At 36.3% G+C, this 19,829-nt stretch overlaps 1 protein-coding gene across 3 annotated transcripts in view; it reads right to left on the minus strand.

Annotated features, from left to right (window-relative positions):
- Positions 1 to 980: 980 nt before the first annotated feature.
- Positions 981 to 19,829, minus strand: part of SS18 (SS18 subunit of BAF chromatin remodeling complex) — a 40,060-nt gene continuing 21,211 nt past the window's right edge. The window contains exons 5-11 of one of the 3 annotated variants that reach the window (XM_035317863.1): positions 19,437 to 19,658; positions 11,361 to 11,528; positions 10,540 to 10,644; positions 8,302 to 8,394; positions 7,459 to 7,581; positions 4,809 to 4,942; positions 981 to 2,670 (exon numbers count right to left, since the gene is read on the minus strand). In XM_035317863.1, coding sequence (XP_035173754.1) covers positions 2,644 to 2,670; positions 4,809 to 4,942; positions 7,459 to 7,581; positions 8,302 to 8,394; positions 10,540 to 10,644; positions 11,361 to 11,528; positions 19,437 to 19,658 — 872 coding nt within the window. In that variant the 3' untranslated portion in view covers positions 981 to 2,643. The remainder of the gene's footprint in view (positions 2,671 to 4,808; positions 4,943 to 7,458; positions 7,582 to 8,301; positions 8,395 to 10,539; positions 10,645 to 11,360; positions 11,529 to 19,436; positions 19,659 to 19,829) is intronic. The other 2 variants (XM_035317864.1, XM_035317865.1) reach the window with 2 other exon arrangements.

Consider the following 19,829-nt stretch of genomic DNA (forward strand, 5'->3'; position numbering starts at 1 on the left):
CATGGTGAAGTCAATTTAATTCCAAACAAACAGTTCACCATCTTTTGCCTATTCTGACTCCCTACCAGAGCAGAAAGGAAGACAAAACTACCTGGAAAGAAAGAGCAAAATACGACAGCAAAAGTCACAGCACTTCAATAATTAAAAACTTTATATGCTTTGTCAGTCTCCCACTTAGCTCTTATTTTTTACACTCTGTAAAATATAACACCTTTTTCACAAGTTTGCTATTGGTTGGTCTTTAATAAATAAATAAATAATAATTACTAAAATGAACCTTGTATCTTGCTGCTTCATCATCATGCTCCTGTTGTGCATGCCTGCTTCTTAGGGAAAACTGGTTCTTTTTTAATATATAATTTTGGTAGGAACACTCACTTTTGAGTGGAGCTGTTTCCTCTTGAGTTGTTCTGCTGGCATAGTATCAGAGGAATAAGGTAATTTTTGTCACCACCAATTAAAAAGTTTTACGAAACAGGACCGTTATAAAACAATTAAACCTTGAAAATGCAGTAGTCTCTAGGAGGGAAACCCTGGAGGAAATTCTGCTTATTAAAATTGCAATTTTAGTTTCCATTAAAAAGGAGAATAAGACAACAGAAGATGGGCTGGCAAGACAAATTATTTCTTAATGTCAGTTGAGCTTATTTCAAATGAGATAACATATCTACACCAGGTTGGGTTCAACACATTGTTGCCTCCTCAACTCATTTATCTAATTCAGTCATCTTGATTATAGCCTCATGGACCTTCATTTTCAGAGGAGGAATTTCGTAACAAACAACCTACACAACATGTTGATTACTGAACAGTTAATTCTAATTAACTTGGCTATGGCAAGAGAATTTTGATAAAGTCCTAGAATGCAAATACAGTTTGGTTATCCTGGCCAAACTTCTCTAAAATAAAAACCCACAGCAGAGTCTCCAGATGAGACATCAGAGTGATAGGGATCTAATTTAAAGAAACAAATGAGAAAATTAAAATCACAAATAATTTATTCTTCCGTTAGAATTGATGGAGTACAGTTTTAAATAGCAATGAAGTACACAGTGGTGGAAAATTGGCACAGAACCTACAAGCATTTCATTCATAATAATGTTCCTCATGCCGTATCTGTTCAAATCTTGATGTGTATTTTCTATCAAACAACTTTAAGAAAAAATTGTTTTCCCTTTAAAAATGAGTAAATTGGAAATCTTGTCTTCCATATATATTGCCATACATAATATGGACACCTTTTTTTTCCCCCCTAACACGATCACCAACTGAAAAAATACAATTTTACTCCTGGGCTAGTCTTAAATTTTGTCCTTTATAAACACTGCCAGGAGTTCTTGAATACACATTCCTGCACAAAAGAGTATTCATTTATCTGATACACAGTTGCAGGACAGTCTCAAACCCATTTTCTTTGTGTACTATGCTACTGATCAAGGTGCTGCCTCTATGTCACATGCAACACTATAAGCATTAATGCAGTTCAAAACAAAATTTGGCATTTACCTCACCAATAGGTTTTATATTTGATGTTGTAAAACGTCCCTTGGTCTTATGTTAACCAATAAGAAAAATGGACACACACACAAAATGCCCCCTTTCTAAAGATATTAACTCCCACTCAGGAAAGTTTAGATAGGTTTTACGAAGTCTTCTAGGCTATTTTGATACATACAAATTATTCAACTAAAGGTTAAAATACACTTATAGAATACAGTCCTGTTCTCCATATTCTTTTTCAAGTTCTTTGCATATTCAAGCCAAGTAAAATTAACACTTCTCATTTTCTTTGTTATTGCAATTATTAAGAGGGATTACAGCTTGCTTACGTGAAGCTGTGACAAAACACTTGAGAAATACAACCCAAATGTTTATCCTGTTACCCAAAAAATGTCGCAGAAAATTGTCAAACTATGTTAGAAACCTTTTTTTTTTTTTTTACAAAAATGCTTCACTCAGAAAAATTGAAAAGCTTAAAAAATTAATCTTTGCACAAGACTATACTGTCCTTAATTATGTTCCCATTTAGATAACTGGGATTCTTATTCTTTGTACATGAACCTATCAGTGATGTGTGATGCTCTTCATCTTTTTTCACTGTTATCTTTATTGTACACCATTTCGAGACTTACACAATCAAGCAGTTACCATGCCCCTACCCATTTTTAACTGTAGATTTCTTATCCTGCCCAGCGAGTAGTGTACTGTCTTGCATATTTACCACATGAAAAACATAATATACAAAATATTGCTGCTGTAAAAAGTGTGCATTTCCCCTTTTCCCCTACAAAAAAAATCTGTGGAAAAAATATTAAATTCCCATAACCTTCATAAACATACAAAGCTGTTCGCACCTTTCAGTCTGTAACAGTCTATTTGATATACAGTTCTCAACTCACTGCAAATTGTTATGTCACGTATTTTCTGTCCAATATTGCCATCTAGAGTAGAGATGTGAAATCAGTTTCTGAGAATCTACAGTCTTTAACAATTAACCCATGAAGACTGTATACCGTAAAACAGCCACAAGATTTTTCCAAAAACTAGATGGATTGGGAGGTTCTCATCTCAGGAAGGTGTCCACAGTGCTGAGAAGACAATATGGCTGCTAATAGATATTGCCTACCGGAATGTGAATACTTTTCACTGTTGGTAATTTCCATACTGACCCTAAAAAGAAAATTCAAAACATACAATTAGACCACAGGGTTTATTATCCTGTATTAAAAGCTCAAACCAGAAGGTCTTCCAAACAAACTATGATGCTAAGAGGTGAACACAAACAACAACAAATGGTAAACTGAGTTGACTAAGTATAGAGATTCACCTCAGTAAAAATCCTTTGTTTTAATGCAAGATGAAATGAATTTAAAGCCAGGGATCTCATTTGATCAGAATGGTATGCCTTTAAACTCAATACACTGCTGTGAAATTTGCAGACCACCACCAAAACTGAAAGACAGTAATCCTTTCCCACCTAAACTTCAAAACTTATTTTAAAAAGACAAGGTCACCTGAATCCAAGCAATTTAGGAAACTAACCTGCTTCAAGAGATACCTAAAATATTTATCTGTCAAGCATCACGGAACAGACCGATATGTAGCTCAAAAACCAAGGTACACAAAGAATTAGTAAGCCGATCGTACTAGAATCAATTATTCCATAAATCCATTTCACAGAATTATCACCATCACTGATAACATCACATACTGCAGAGGAGAGCAGAGGTGAAAGCATCAGTGCTTCAAGCTTAGCATGATCCTTCACCACAGGGTTCAAGGTTTGTAGAAACAAGGAGCATGCTACGAAACATTCTCTGAAGCGCAGCCTCAGCACTATTCCATGTTAAGTACCATCACAATATGGCAATACTTTAAATTTCATTTTTATGTCACAGTGTCAGTTTTTTCCATTGTATTATGCCAATCAGATAAAATTCAAACCAGATGAGAATTTAAGCAATGCAATTCCTTTGGGAACGGCTAGCACAGAAGTGTGGAGAGGTTTTTTATAATTCTGTTTCCCTGTAGAACTTAGATTGTACAAACTGAAGGAGTAAAGCATACCTACAGAGGGTTATCAACTTCTATTGCAAAGAAAGCTAGAAAAAAAATCAAACTGAAACTGTTTCCTTAACTCTACACGCGCCACAACATAAGCACTTTCATGTAGCTCACTGTTTATATGAGGAAGCTATTAGTTCAGTGCATGAGCATCTTGTTTTCGTTTCAGTAATTAGAAATGCATCTCTGAATTACCACACTGGAAGAATTTTGTCTGTTTCTTCTTCCTGGTCTTTTCTGATTTCTGGAGAGAAGGAGCCAGCTGCTCTCCTTTAGAAATGCGGGTAATTGTTGCTACTCTCACTTCTAAAGGAAAGTTCTTATATTGAACTGATCTACTGACATACCAGGATTTAATTTATTTTTCTTGAACACTAAGATCTCAACTGTATCTTAAAATGGAGATAACTAAACACACGTTACTTATGGCAGGGAAAATACTGTATGTGTCAATTACATTCCTGGACTTTTTATACTGCGAGGATTAGATTTTTTTAGAGTTGAGTACATCCCATAGGAATAACATCTGTATTTTATACTTTAGTAAGATGGCATTGTGCTTCTTGTTTTTCTTCCCCCTAGGAGTCCTCCAGTACAACTCTAGCCTAGTGTTTTGATGAGGTATTTTTGTTTTCAACTTCTCTCTCTTAAACTTACTTGTTTTAAACTTCTAAAAGCAATGGGGAAGAAACAGTTGATTTTCTGGTCACTTCTTTCCCATGTTCAGTGTCCCTTTAATACTGCTCAGAGGACAGAGGAAACCTGTGCAAAGAAGGCTTGCTATCTCCTCACACAGCTCTACAGTAAAAAGTTGTACACCTGTGGTGCTTCTGCAACTGGAAACAAGGATTACTGGATTTCTGTTTGTGGAAAAATCAATTAAATCATTTTTATTGCAAAGCAGTAATGATCCAGCATGAGATTTAGGAACCTCAGTTTTCATATTTGTCATTCCACATTAGGCTATGAAACAGATCGACTTAATTTTTACAGCCCACAGGTATCATCTGGAGGGTCTCGCTTTGCCAAATTGCATTAAACTTTGCAGACTCAGAGAAGAATGACTAAACACACCTCTAGACAAATGCTTCTGGATATCTCACCTGGAAGCAACACCCATGAGAACTATATATACATCCCAGAGAGACCATGTCCTCAGATTCATCAGTTTAAATGTCACAAGAAACTAAAATTATCAAATGAATGTGTAAGAATCATAACTTTCTGACTGAATGAAAGAATACCTGGTCATATCCGTAAGGCCTCTGCTGTGGTGGCTGTGGTGGCCCAGGCTGCGTGGGTCTGTATCCCCCATACTGCTGGCCTTGTCCTTGTGGGTAATTGGGATACTGAGGTCCGGGACCACTCTGGGAAGGGCCTGGAGGATGTTAACATGGAAATGAAAAAAGAAAAGGATGGCTTAAGGAGTTAGGAAACAAACAGGAAAAGCATTGGATTTTTTTTTACAACCGAGCAGGACTAAGTATCACAGCCATGCAACTAGGTCTTCTATCTAAGAACACATTAGGGCTCAGTGGTCCTTTTCTCACCCTTAAAAAACACTTTACCTGACATGGCCTGTGCTCCAACCATTTAATATATTTTTTATTTTTATTTTTAATTATCACTGCACATAGTTCTACACATAAGGTCACAGAACAGAGAAGAACAAGGCAAGAAGTGATAAACTATAAACATGAGCGTCCTTCCCTTAGGGGACACACACACTCTCCTCCTGCTGTGTGCTACTCCAGTTCAGAACTTCCTAATGCCGGGAGCAGCCATATGATCAACTGCATTTAGTATTTGGACTCTCTGAAGAGATCAGCAGTGCTGCACTGCCAAAAAGTCAGTTCTCACACCACAGCAGGCAATCATAAATGGGATGTCAGGCAAGCAAGTTACATGCATAAAATGTGAGATGTGACAACCGGTAAATGCTATTGTAGGATGAAAAAAGGGCACCGTCTACTCCCTACTCTTCTAGTCATCTTAACTTTCCAGGAATAGGATAGAAAAGAACTTCGGTTCCAGCCTTTTTTGGCTGTTAAAGGAAGCAGCTCTTTTGTCAGGACAAACTCTGTCACTATTCACAGGGACTCAGCCAGTCTACCATGGGAAGCTGCACATTGCTACCATCAAGCAGCGCAGACACATTCCAAACAAAATTAACCTCATCCCCTCCTGCCTTGGGAGATATGAAGTACTGAGTATTTCAGTGACACTAGCTATTTCAACACCACGCCTTAAAAACTGGCATAATCAGGAAGAGCTGTGACTCCGCAGATCAGCCTTCTTTAAAACCAAAACCACATCAGCTGGTAACTTAGTAATTCTGGATCTCTGAGACGGTCAAAGATGACCTAAAAAGCAAAGCTCCACAGCCTATTACCATTCTCTTCAGGCCTCAAATCTCCTTGAACTATGCCGTTTCAGCTTTGAACAGCGGGACAAAAATCTTAGAGATTTATAATGATGACTGGGATGCTGATTTATTTTTGCAAATTAGAAAGCAATTAAATATTAAATAGAGCAAGGGTACTATATCCTAAAATGTGCTGTGTTCATCTGACAAATGAAACTTAGCTTTTATTTATTCATGGTAATTCTTTATGGTTGAATTCTAAATATTCAGTGATAGATTTTATAAAATAAAAATGGAATCTATTAATTTGGGACTTCAATATCTATTTCTGCTTTTAAAAATAAATTGATTTTGTTTGTTTAAAAATGCTGTAAGTAGCTCCAATGGATATCTTCATCCCTTTCCTCTACTATTTCTTAACCTAAATTTTCAGAATAAAATTTTTCTTTTCTGACAACACTCAAAATAGCAAGCTAGGTAGATCTTCAGTCCATTCTTATGCTAAGCTTATCAGAATTTAAGTATACAAACCTTTTAGAACTATTAATTTATCCGTAACATCCAAAAGGAGGAATTTTTCAAAATCCCTGTGGATCCCCTTAAAACTTAACTCTGTCTCAACATAACTGGATCTAATGCAAACCTGGGATTTTATCTCCGTGGTAAAGAAGTCAGCTATGGAATTCCATGTATACCCACAATGCTGGAAGTCTTAGCATATAAGCCTACCACAAACCTAAAAGTCAGAATGTGTGGAACTAGATTTCAGAGATTCCTTCTCACCAGATGGATCTTTTAAGATAAATATGTACAGCTTTACAATACGCTATCAAGCAAAAACTTAAGATCAGTATTTTCAGTATGATTTTCTCACAGCTTTCAAAAATAACGCACAAAAATTCCATACTACTCTACTATTCTAAGTTTCCTGTTTGGGAGGTTCTCCTTGAATCCAAAGGATACATCGTCTCACTTGTGACAGAGGGTTTCTCAATCCTGACATACATTATTACAAGGTTTGCACTACCAGTGCAAATATTTCTAAGACAAATTCTTAGAAAGCATCATAGGTAATGCTCCTATTCATTTCTCTACTGATGAGTACCAGAACTTTAATAGAATGATTCGTTTATGTTTGTTGAAATTTTTCAATTGTTTGTTTTTAAGAAAATCTTGTTCCAAATGCCAAATCCAGAGGTAAAGGGGTAAACATGCCTCTGTGCCATCCTTGTGCCCTCTGGATTCTGTGTTCACCTACAGAGGACAGAAAAGAGCAAACCCTTTCTAAATTACAGACGCTTGTGAAAATGTTATCTGAGCACTGTTCAGCTTTCTGTGCAACCACATCGTTCAAGCTTGCCAACAGACCTATTTCCCAACAGATACTTTCTTCTACACTTTGTTTTGGTCTATTGAAACGTGTGTCTTATACAAGCTTAGCTTTCCAACCCAGTAAAACAAGGAGAGAATAACGTATGCGGATCAGTTAGTCTTTCCTGCGATTACTGTCTGCACCCTCAGGCTCTTACCATAACCCTGCTGCTGTCCAGGATAGCCTTGTTGGCCTGGATATTGCTGCTGCTGTGGTGGATAACCCTGCTGTTGGGGTGGTCCTTGATATGCATCTTGCTGCTGACCATATTGTGAGTTTCCTGTAAGATGATTGCAAGAAAGAAAAGAACAACTGAAGATACTTACTTTTATTAAATATTTTTCCTTCTAAGATGCACAGCCAACAACACAAGAACAAAATGAAAATGCAATATTGATTTCAAAAACTGAACAAAACAAAGAAAACTCAAACCAAACAGAAGGAATTCGGCCAAACAAACTGCAGTTAAAGCCAATTTTGCAAAGTTGAACTGCAGCATTTTCAGCATCTCTGCCAAACGAGCATTACATTTACTGGAACATCACAGTCATAAGATCATGACTATGCTAAATAAAATAAAAAAAAAAAGACAAAATTAAGGACAGCTACAAGAGCACAGACTAGCTACACAAGATCAGCAAGCTGTTTCCTAACGGCACTATAATTATACAAAATATATACACACACAAAAAGAGATACAACTGAACCAACAAATTTATGTTTAAATAAAAATTTCCATTGAGATTAAAAAAATCTCTAAAGTGTTTTAGTCATTTTACTGTTGTTAGAAATGGCAAATTGTGGTTATATATTTTAGGTGTTTGCAAGAAATTATTCTGAATGCTTCAAGTTCCCTGCAATTTTCAAGACAGCCAGCAACTAGTACTCTACAAGAGCTTTGCATGGGTATAAGTTGTGTTGTGCAGGAATTTTTGTTCCCGTTGCGGGTGGGGGAGGAAAGGGAATGTATGTGCGTATGTGTGTGAAGGTATATAGATACCTCCTTCGTAGTAATGTTGTGAGGAATCCTCATAAGGCCTATCGTAGCCTTGTTCAGGATACGACGGTTGCTGATAACCGTAATCATTATGACCTACATCAATTCGACAAGAGACAGGAAGAAACGTTAATGGCCTCTGAGTGAAAACCCTAAGAATATTTCATTTCTCAGAAAAAGGAAAAAAAGTTTTCAACTGGATATACATGAAAAATAATTTTCAATTGTATTAGCCAAAGATTTATTAATATGATTTCCTTTCATATTGAATTAACATGTGACAGGAAAAAAAGGCTTAAAGCACTAGTTTTAGCAACATCACAGCAAGGGATGGTCTTAACCTTCTGATAATCCTTGTTGGGGGAAAAAAAAGTACTTTATCTTTCACTCAAAAAAAAAAATGAAAGCATTTAGGCCTTTCACATGTAAATAACCTGAATTAAATTAGAATGAACAAAGAAAGCAATTATCATACTTTGTCTAACACCTGTTCTGCTGATCTCCAATTCAAAAGCATATGCTAAAAGCAGTGTGAAATATAACAAATAAAGCTCAATGAAGTTATGAACCACGGTCTACATTAAATTTTGAAGTGACAGAAAAATAACATTCTCAAGGTCAACTTTTCCCTACAGACAGAATTCCTACGAGGCGTAACAGTAAGCTTTTCCTCTTACATTCCAATCCTGAGTAGAATCACTACAAACAAGCTTTCCTTTTTGGATACTACAGATATCTCTGATTACGAAACCTACACATTCAGTAAGTACCCTACCTCTTCGTTGCTTTAAGAACAAATGTGTCATACAGATGACAATACATTGCATTGTTACCCTGGTCAAGAGAACAAGCCAAAATTGTGTATAAATCTGGAATAAAATTATATCAATAAGGTAGTCTAGGAGAAAACAGTTTTAAAACTAATTAGTAATTAGTTCTGGAGCTCTACAATACTTCACTGACTGAATCTAATATAAATATATAACCATTAACACAAGTCTTAAAATATATGCTCTTTAAATTCTATTGAAGAGGAAATAATGAGGCAGTGATTAGAAATGAATCTTTAGAAGGAATAGGTCTTTGAATTCATCAGTGCTGCCACAGAGCTGTCAATGGTAACGTCCAATTGCCCTTACTACAGTAAATTGATCATAACCATTCCAAGTTCTTGTGTAACACAAGTTCCAAAAGAGAAGGTTAATAATTACAAGCTATGCAACTTGCAAAATAATTGCACATTTAGCTCCAAAAATAACACCTGTAAACATCTATACATATAGCTTGATGCATCTTAAAGTCACTTTAATAGAATTTAAAATTCAGAAAACTAACTTGTATCCTTCTATTTGCAATGAGTAGTTGCTTTGGCAATTGCTTAACTTTGCTTCATATGTTTCACTTTTTTTTCCCCTTAGACATTAATATCTACCACATTCCTTGAACTTTGTAAGATACCATTAAGTTGCACACATGGTTCTCACAGTAGTCATGAGTCAACATATTTTTTGCTCCCAGCCTTTGCTCAGCCTAAAAACAGGTTATTCACAACTTTTCTAACTTATAACACAATCCAATAGCTTTCAGAACTCTAAGTTCCATGAGGTAGATGGAGAGATTTATAAAGTTCAAAGTTATGGTCTTGTCTTGAAAGCACTGGGGGGAGTTCTAAAGAGGATTCACAATTACAAGATCCTCAGGGCAGGGACCATTTTATTCCTTTGTAAAAATTACGCTAAAGGCCCATACCAATAGCTGCAATAATACATTTGTGCAGCATTAGAACTAAGCACTAACTTAAAAAATAGAACATTTACAGAAAAAAACTTTTAAGAAAGTTTTTCCATTTCAATAGACTCCTAAATAAAAGGATATCACCCCCTTTCTTATGTATAATAAAGTTATGATAACTTTTAATTAATCTCCATTATACTAGTTATGCTAAAAGCATAGAGGGTTCCTTAGATACACCAATTACAGAACTTTCATTTTGAAATACTAAAACTATTGTTATAGTTTCAGATAGGATTATTGCAAATTGATTTTACAACTTCCTCAGAGTATTTAACTAGTCACAGTAACTTAAACTGCAGTAACAATTCTGAATTTGGAAGCTTTTCTAAATGTGAGGTATGATATTCAATTACTATTGCTGTCCCCTTCCCTAACTTTGGGCATTTGTCTATGTTTGATATTGGGCAGGTATAGAAAACGGGAAAGTTAACATTTATGAGAGATTACCATCAGGGTAATATTGCTGGTTCATGCCTTCTGGAGGACCTTGTCCACCATGACTGTATTGGTCCCCATAATAGTCTTCCTGGCCTGAGTACTGCTGTGGTGGGCCTGAAAAACCACAACCAGTCAATACGTAAATAACTTGTTTTCTCTATTATAAAGCCTGCTATTTTCTGATTTTACTATGAGAAATATTTCTCAAATGTACTCCCCACCCATATATCGCTGCATTTCAGACAACATGTATTCCAATTGACTTTTTTTCTTAAAAATACATCTACATATATACACACACAGATGTTTGGCTGCGCTAGATTAAGCATGTATACACGTATCAAACTTCAGTTCTGAGCTCATTTTAGGAACATGCATATAATATCCCCAAGGGGTTAAAAATAAAGTTACTCCTTTTCTAAAAGGACTGGGAAAAACTAAAAAGCAATACTGCACAACTGTTCCTTTTTTTTTTTTTTTTTTTTGTAATTGAGCAAATTCAGAACCAAACATGTACTTCGTTTCTTTTCTGTACCTATCACTTTAGTATCAAAACAGAATTCTGCATCAGCGTATCAGATGCATATTTTTAGATACTTTTTGTTAGAAAGAACTCAAAAGAAACACTCGCCTTCATGTTTCATGGTGATACCAGTAACCTGTTCTTCAAGAATCACCCTTACAAAGATAACAAAAAGAGTATGCAAACAGTGTGTAACTTGGACACCCAATGATTTGACTGAAATCTGGTGTAAGCAAGAATGTGATTCAAAATATTTTTTTAAATGGTTATTTAAAATCCATGTAAGAACACTGAAGTGAAGTCCTACCTTGCTGTGGTGGTCTGTATGGAGGAATCTGTCTCTGACCCATCATGTGATTTCCTTGGTTAACTTGGCCCATCATTCCCATAGGTGGCTGCTGTCCCTGGTAATGCTGGCCACCTGCTTGCGGCATGTTGTATTGCTGGGAAGGAGGCTGCTGGTGCATCATTGGACCTGCAAGACAAAAACAGCAAATGTTTTCTGTAACGCTTGATTTGTCATTAAATCTTTAAAAAAAAAAAATCTATCAGGGAAAACTCAACTTAAAAACAGATCAAAAAAAAAATCTATGCTTCTAATGCTCTCAGAAGGAGTGGTTGTTTCTGGGCAGACAGGTATGCAGTGAATGTAGGCAATCAATTCAGTAACCAAGTTACAAAATAGAACTGAGCCTAAGCAAAACTGCTTTCAGCTACACTGAAACATTCTTCTTCCCTTTTGATATTGTTTGTTCATCTTCAAAGAATGCATAGGTGAATACCTGATGGTGGAAACTTGACAAGTTCTAGAAACATTATTTAACATTACAAATTCCGCAGGGCATAGTTTTAATACACATATAGTTGTTATAGTTCATGAACAAACCACCTAGCTGTTATCACAAAACAAACAATTTTATCTAGCCTATAAAGACTAACCACTTGTATCGAGTCAGACAATCACACAATATGCATTATGAAGAAAGACCCACAAGACCTGTTAGAAAAATTTTCCATACGAAGCTGCAGAAAGTTTCTACGAGCCACAGGAAGAGACCAGCAGAGATTAAGCACTGTCCATGTCTTACCAACCAAGAAAATGTGGCTAAGACTTGGAGAAACGCAAACCAGTACTGAAAGCAGACAGTTAAAGAGTGCCCCACTGACACCACATAGCAATGAAAATGATGATTAAGCCATTTTATTATGTGATTGCAAGTTATGTTGACATAACTTTTAAAAAGTATAGCTTCCTCACTTCCTCTGAAGCACCACTTCGCAAGAGTTATTTCAGTATTAAAAATACGAGAAGGGAAGAGTTGTAACAATGAGCTACACTTTTTAAACAACGTTTTTATAATATGCTAATTCAAACAAATTAATGCACATTACACATTTTGTAATGGTGAAACCCTAAGCGCTTTTTAAAATACACCACAAAGACGCAAATTAGTCTCAGTAAAAAAAACAGAACAAATCAAAACATTAAACTAGTTCAGCTACTCCTTGTCTCTCCCTATCAAGACAAAAAGGAAGGTAGCATAGAGTAAAATTAGGTAAGTTCTGCCATTGCATTTTTTATTTTTATTTTTTAATAACTAGGTGCTGGAGCACAAGCAGAAAGTCCTATACAGAAACAGCAGCACTAGCAAATTGGCTAGGTATAGTCAGTAGCGACAATGGATTTACATAAGGACGGGAATACAGTCACTTAGGCCCTCTCTGTGTGGGGTTACAAGAGTAAGTTAAGCCAAATTAATTAATGGTATGAATTCAAAGTGCGTTAGTTAAATCCCATTAAACCCCTGTGTGGAATCTCTCAGTGAGAAGTGAAGTGGCCTTCGTTACGTTAAGCTTAATTTTCCTCTGAAGATAAATATTGGCCGCTCTTAAGACGATCTAGTTCTGCTTCTGTTCTTCAGCATGACAGTTTCCGTGTGCCAATATTAAAGTTAAAAAAAAACACATTCTAAATTGAGACACTGTAATTATTTTTCACTTAAAATATAATTCGTTTTTTGATCTTCTGAACAAGTAGGTAATTTAGATCATTCCATTTCACTGATTTCCTGTTTAGAGGTACTGAAAAAGATTAGGCAGCCTTGAAAAAAAAAATAAGAACTTGTTGTCGTAATATTCCTAGATCTCAAGAAAGCTTGTTAATTAACAATATTAATATTAGTCACAATACAATGTGATAAAATGTGTTGGGTCCCCATGGTGCAATGTAGAGGTTTTCTGTTTGCTTTTTAAATTAGAACTTCATTAACGCTTTGTAGAGCCACAATGAGAATTCACAACCCTGTATCAGACTGTGCACTGTGTTAATAACTGCACGCCTGGCCTCCTTCCAGTTTGGTTCAACAGCTCTCTCCTACTATGAAGATACCTAGGAGAAGAATGTGGTCTCCATCAGCTCACGCAACAGAACCATTTTATGCAGGACTTTTGAGGAGAGAGAGAACTTGGAATTTGCTTTTTCTTTTGAAAAAGCCTACAGTAAAACTACCTGTATTCAGTATTTAACACTTATATGGCAGAACTGTAACTAAGAAGACCCCTTCACAAAGCTTAGGTCCAAGTCTTGAGATCGTTAGTTTGTAATTTAAGAGTTACTGATATTTATAGCACACATTTTTATACCCCACTTAAATTATAGCTCCTGAAATTGCAATCAGGTCAAAACAAACTATATTCAGTAGAAGTCATCTCCAAATCTGGAAGAAATCATAAGACATCACACAGAGAAGTTCAAAAAAATGTTCACTGATCTCAAAAATTCATTTCAGAAACCATTATTCTCCAGCAAATTTCTAGAACTGTTTATTCCAGGTGGACAAAATATGTGATTTGCATGGCATCCAAAATGAGCTTAAGAAAATACTGTGTAGGGCTGTCGTGGTGAATATGCAAGTACAGAGGCAGACCACTGTACTTCCAAGGAACGACTGCAAGTTTGGTAGTGCAAACCCAGATATGCCCTACAAGCGATTCTGTACATTGAGGAGGCTGCCTTCACATGTCAATATATTGGAATCATTCTTGGAATGAAAGTCTAAAGAAACAGATACCAGGAATTCATACAGTATGGCCTATGAAGAGTGAAGGTATTTTGGGTAGACATTAAACAGGCATTTGAAAAATGCACAGTGTAAACCCAGATCATGCTTGCAAAGTAAGTCAATGTATAAAGAAAGTCAGGCAACAGGTAAAAAACGAACTATTCAACGTTAAGTTTAAATTTAAAGTCTGTGTTATTATGAATGCACAATATTCTCCTCAACTGCTCAATTCAGAGTCTTCTACACCTACTAGACAAGAAAACCCTGTCCTTGCTCCAGCCAAGAAGGGAAGAAAAGGTATGAGGATTTAAATAACAATAGGTTGGGTACTGGATCTTCTTATCGTTCCAGCTAATCTTGTGGCAAGAAATTACTTAAAGAACCTGTCAACATAGTCATACACAAAGCAAAAGGGGAGAAACAGAAATATAAACTAGAAATAGGCCCCAATAAATCTCACAAATCTGCGAAGTGCACTAAGGATGAACAAGCTGCAGAAAAGCTTAGGTGTTTAACGTGCCTCTTCAGCATTGTCTCTTTTGCTGAAACTCAGATACCGGAGGCACATGTTATGAGAGCACAGGAATAACTGACGTAGTTGAAACATCTGGAGGAGGAGCAGAACAATGAGGAACCATACTCACAAACAGCTCTGCTGCTCTGACTGAAAAGCTAAAGGAAAGGCTGGCTATAACCAACAAGCAAAATAAACTGTTGTTCCTTCAGTCTTAAATATGCAGTTCTTACTGCTAAAAAGTCTATTCTTACAATATTTCACAATGTGCACAGATACCAATAAAGCAATCAGATATTCACATCTAGAGTATTAGCAAAATGTACCCTGCTAGGTGCTAAATCTTGCCTTTGTGTCCACTGTTGTGTAAATAACAGCATGTAAACCTAGCAATATAGCAGCCCTCAACAAAACCTTTTTTGTCATTGTTTTCCTTTAGGGTTGCTAAAATATACAGTAACTACTTATTTTCAAACATAGATGCTGATGATAGTACTTCCAAGAGCTAGCTTTAGAAACTCTGCCAAAGGGTAAATTTAAGTTTCAACTTTCTCAAGATTCTTGAGAGAAGTTAGAATTCAGATACCTTTGTCAAACCAAAATCCTAACATTGTTTTAAACTTGAAGAAGTTTAAACACTTTCACAAAAGGCTTCCAGGATGTATTGTTTTTTTGCTACTGCTATGAATTAGACTAAAAATTATAGGTTAGTGAAACATTTCTTACCCACAAAGTTTTTCTCAAGCTGAACCATTATTTAAGATGTCATTTAAGAGAAAATAAATAAATAAATAAGATTAAAACATGTCAAAAAAATAAATCCATCAGTTACCATTGTTGCCTTCCATGTCCCTCAAGGAAGATGACAGAACCACGACACCTGTTTATATCTGTTTTTTTCCAAGACATGAGAAGAACTGCAGTGTCTCCTACAGCTAGACATCCTATACAGCCAGCAATAGCACACTTATATTTCAGAATGTGAAAATTTTATTTTTCCTGAATAGGTTAGATATCAAAAAAAAAAAAGACTGCTCTGCTTTGTCCATCCACCACAGCTACCGTAAGCAGCTGAGATATTGAAACTAACAGACTTCGCTCACATGGGAATGAACAGATGGAAGGACACTCACTAGAGATCTTCAACCTCAGAAAACATTTCATCATGATCTGTCATACCCTGAATATGTTTGTATTTCATATAACTTTGGATGTTCCTTCCCATCTTTCTGTTCCTTTCTCTGTGTGGATAACAAAAGGGATTCCCCACTAGCCTAGTAAGCGATCTCTGCGATCTCTTCATATTAACTTGTAATCAAAAGAGCTCTAAAACTTTAGTGGAAGTTTCATAAGTTAATATAAATGAGACTCTCATAAAAAAAGGTCAGACTCCACAATTAGTCTTCTGCAAACGACCGAGTCAACAACCCATTTCTGTGCAAACTTCAGCTGTTAAAAGGAAACCAGTTTGGCTTCCCCCCCATATTTCATGCAACTAAACCTAAGTAGCTCACCATACAAAAGAAGAAATGCACCCATAAAAAAGAGCTTCTTCCAATCAACTCCTGCTGCTTCCTATCTTTTCCAGACTGCTATGGTAGCTTTTTCGTTGAGGGTCACCCACAAAATCTTCCGCTTTAAACATTCTGCTTCTTAATTCTGAAATGATTTAAATTTTTCTTGTAACTAAGCTGACTACAAACGATACTGTGAAAACTCTGCTTCTCATTTAAGACACTTCTCTGGCTAGAATTTTATAAACTAGTACAAATCAATAATGAGCATGGAGGAGACCGAAAGTAAATCCAACAGTGGGTTTTGTTACTATGCATTACATTGTTACTATGCATTATATTCCTTAATTAGCACTTGCTAATTTTTTCCTACCAATAGCATCTACCTCACAAAGTGTATATACAGTAAGATGCTTTGCTAGAAACTGCACATAAAGTGTTATGTTAAAAACACTCAGATCAAACGTTTTTGCATGTTATGGTGTCTCCTGCTACGTAATAGCACACTTTTTTCCTACAAGTCCTGGCCTCTTTCAGTAACAGTAGATATTATTCACTGAAAAGCTATTCAACATTTTTCTCCTCCCAACTGTTCCATGTGAGATGCCATGCCTATTCAAACACTGCTATGAGGACAGAATTATTAATTTACACATGGGCTTTCTTATGGCACTCATAAGTATAATGCCCAAATCTTTGCAATGAAGATGCTTTCACAGCACTCCCGTGAAATCAGATGGCGTTATAACCTCTCCATCCAACTCACTCCTTTGCAGACGGGGAACCCATGCAGGGAAAGATCAAGGTGAAAAACATTTAACAGCCAACCTAAGATGCTGAGACCTTTATCTTTCAGAATGCGTATTTTATATTATTTACATTATTTTATTTACATTATATTAAGCTGGTGCTGTTAATAACTGACAGAAAAAGAAGAATCTCTCATTCTCAACATGGATCACCTCTTCATAAGAGAAAGAAAAAGCATGCTTAGGGGTTCACAAATGCTTCCTGACAGAAATACTCAAGTTCTGAAACTGTTTCATTCTGAATGGCAGCACACACTACTGATTAAGAAATCTTGGCCACCTACTTGCATCTATCATGGTCTCAACAGACTTACCACAGACTTCACTGCCATTCGGAGTCACGGGAGAGGGAAGATACACAAACATTTCCACGAATTTGCTAACAAATCTCAGAACAAAGGAAACAAGCAAGAGTAGAATATGGCAGAAAGGTATTAAGTAAACCTGTCTTGGAATACTCCTAGGTCAGAAATCTTCACTACCAATACCTAACAACCATGCACATCTTTAGAAGGACGTTCCCTACCCCAACGGACAGTTGAAAATTGACTAATTTTGGACAATATTTTCAGTGAAACAGCAAAAGCAAACAGCACCTTACTGGCATAATGGACCAGCTTCAAAGACATTCTCTAATGCAATGGGGCTGGATTAGCTGATCTTTAGAAGTCCCTTGCAACCAAACCATTCCATGATTTACATATCAAGTGTTCTATTTACTAATGGTTTTGTGCTACGCTAAACTATCTTAAAGACTGTGATTTTTCACCCCACTGTCAGAAGTGATTCTCCACTTCTGTGAAGCTTCCACAAAATATTCAACCTTGAAGCAGACATTTGAGATGGAGAAAATCTGAACCTAAACTGTAAAAATTTGGCAAAGTTGGGACTGAATGTGAAAGCTTACTGTGACGTTACGTGCAGGCAATGGTACTAGCTCTTGCTCTGAGAAGAGATTTTACTCTTGTTCTTGAACCTATAACTTGGTTAGATACCACTTCATTCTTTATTCCCCAAGGCCACTTCAGGAACAATTATTTGTTTTGAACAGAAGCCTTTTGAGTATCTTTCTGCCTAATTTCTAATGAATAATTTTCAAGTTTGACAGAGTACTGAAAATACAGCATGGGAATATTATGAGGAAGAGTAAAAAACACTATTCTGAGATGGAATAATCACTAGTCCTAAATTGTAAGCCAGTCATACAAAGTAAGTTATTTTTGGTGGAGCAACTTCGTTGATGGCTCCCTCACGCATACTGCTACGTATTTATTAACTCTCTTCAACCAAGAAGTTTCAACTGAACACGCACAGGGCTTTTCTAAAGCATCCTACAATGCCTACAAAATTCCTCTATTGTGTATTGCCCAGGATACACAGATACCTTGTGAGTTCAGAGTCAAAAATATTCATATTTGTAATGGTTTACTCTGCTATGTGCCTATCTTTTGTTTCCTTTACTGTTATATTTTAAGAAAAATGCTGTTAACTCTGTGGACAACAGAAGACTCATCAAGACTATGCCACTAGAGGTTCCCCCCCAAGACCAGAAAGACAACCTTGAAGAAGAAAAAAAACATGTTCTACAGCATGAGAAAAAAAAAAAAAGACTAAAACCTTGGCTCAAGTCATACCATTCAGCTAGTAAGTACACGAGTTCATCCAGATTAAAGAACAAAACCAAAACTTTGCCATAAGCAGAAGCCTTGCATAAAAATTCTACATTGTGTTCTATTGGGTGGTGTGTCCAGATTCAACACAGAAACAGATTTAACACGTAAGCAGAAAATACTGCTTGCTGACTTGTAAAGGACACTTATAAAAATAGACTGTATAGATGCAATTTAACAATTTGGTCTGTTTTGACTCTAACACAATATTTTAATTCTGTGATGTCCTTGCACTTCAATGAGGACCAGACTGCCGACAGGATACATCATCAGTTTGTGCTATGTAAATATCCTAGATACAAAATTAGTTTTGAATTTTAGTACATACACAAGACATCTACTGAGAACAGTAGGGAGTAGCAGATTTGGTCCTGGAACTGAATTTTATTTCTTAAGATTAACAGACATTCCAAGCTAAAACAGCATGCAGCAAAGAACAAAGATTAATTAGGTACAAAAATCTGAGGGCTACCTGACTTTAATTTTTCAATTCACCCAAGAGACTGAAGAGTACAGTGATATATTTTATCAACTCAAGCAATAATTACACTTAGAAGCGTAAAGTCTGAGGAAGATAAACAGTAGTTCAAATTTACAACTCCTGAAAGCAGATGCAATCCCAGATTCCCACACAACACCTGAAAACAGTTTAATGTCCACAAACATAAAAAGTCACTGGCACATTGCAGAACAAAAATGTAGGGTCCTACAAACATGAGACAAGGGCATTTAGAGAAGGAAATCTACAAGAAAAAGACCAATTAATAAAAGTCTGAGTGCGACACTTTTCTGCGAAAGCAAGCTCCTCATTTACCTTGGTTTGGTTGCATGTTCATGTTTGGTCTGGGACCATAGTTCCCCATCGGCTGCCCCTGGCTCATAGTCATCTGATTCTGCACTGGCACGCTCTGCGAGGATGGCACCGAGTGATTATAGCCGCCCATTGACCCATGGCTACTCGAAGGCATGTTCATGGAACTGTTCGTCATATTGAGTTGGTTAGGTCCAGGTCCTTGCATAGGCATGTGGTTAGGTCCTTCGGAAAGAAAAGCAGGGATGGAGGAGAGTTTCTACATTAAGCACTACAGAAAAAAATACAGTCACACTGAATCACAAAACTAAATAAAAGTTATTAAAGACAATTACTTTAACATAGAGCTAAGTGGTTGCTCACAACATCCCCACCTTTTTAACTTAAAAAAAAGGT

Source organism: Oxyura jamaicensis, chromosome 2 (assembly GCF_011077185.1).
Source record: "Oxyura jamaicensis isolate SHBP4307 breed ruddy duck chromosome 2, BPBGC_Ojam_1.0, whole genome shotgun sequence".
Lineage (NCBI taxonomy): Eukaryota > Metazoa > Chordata > Aves > Anseriformes > Anatidae > Oxyura > Oxyura jamaicensis.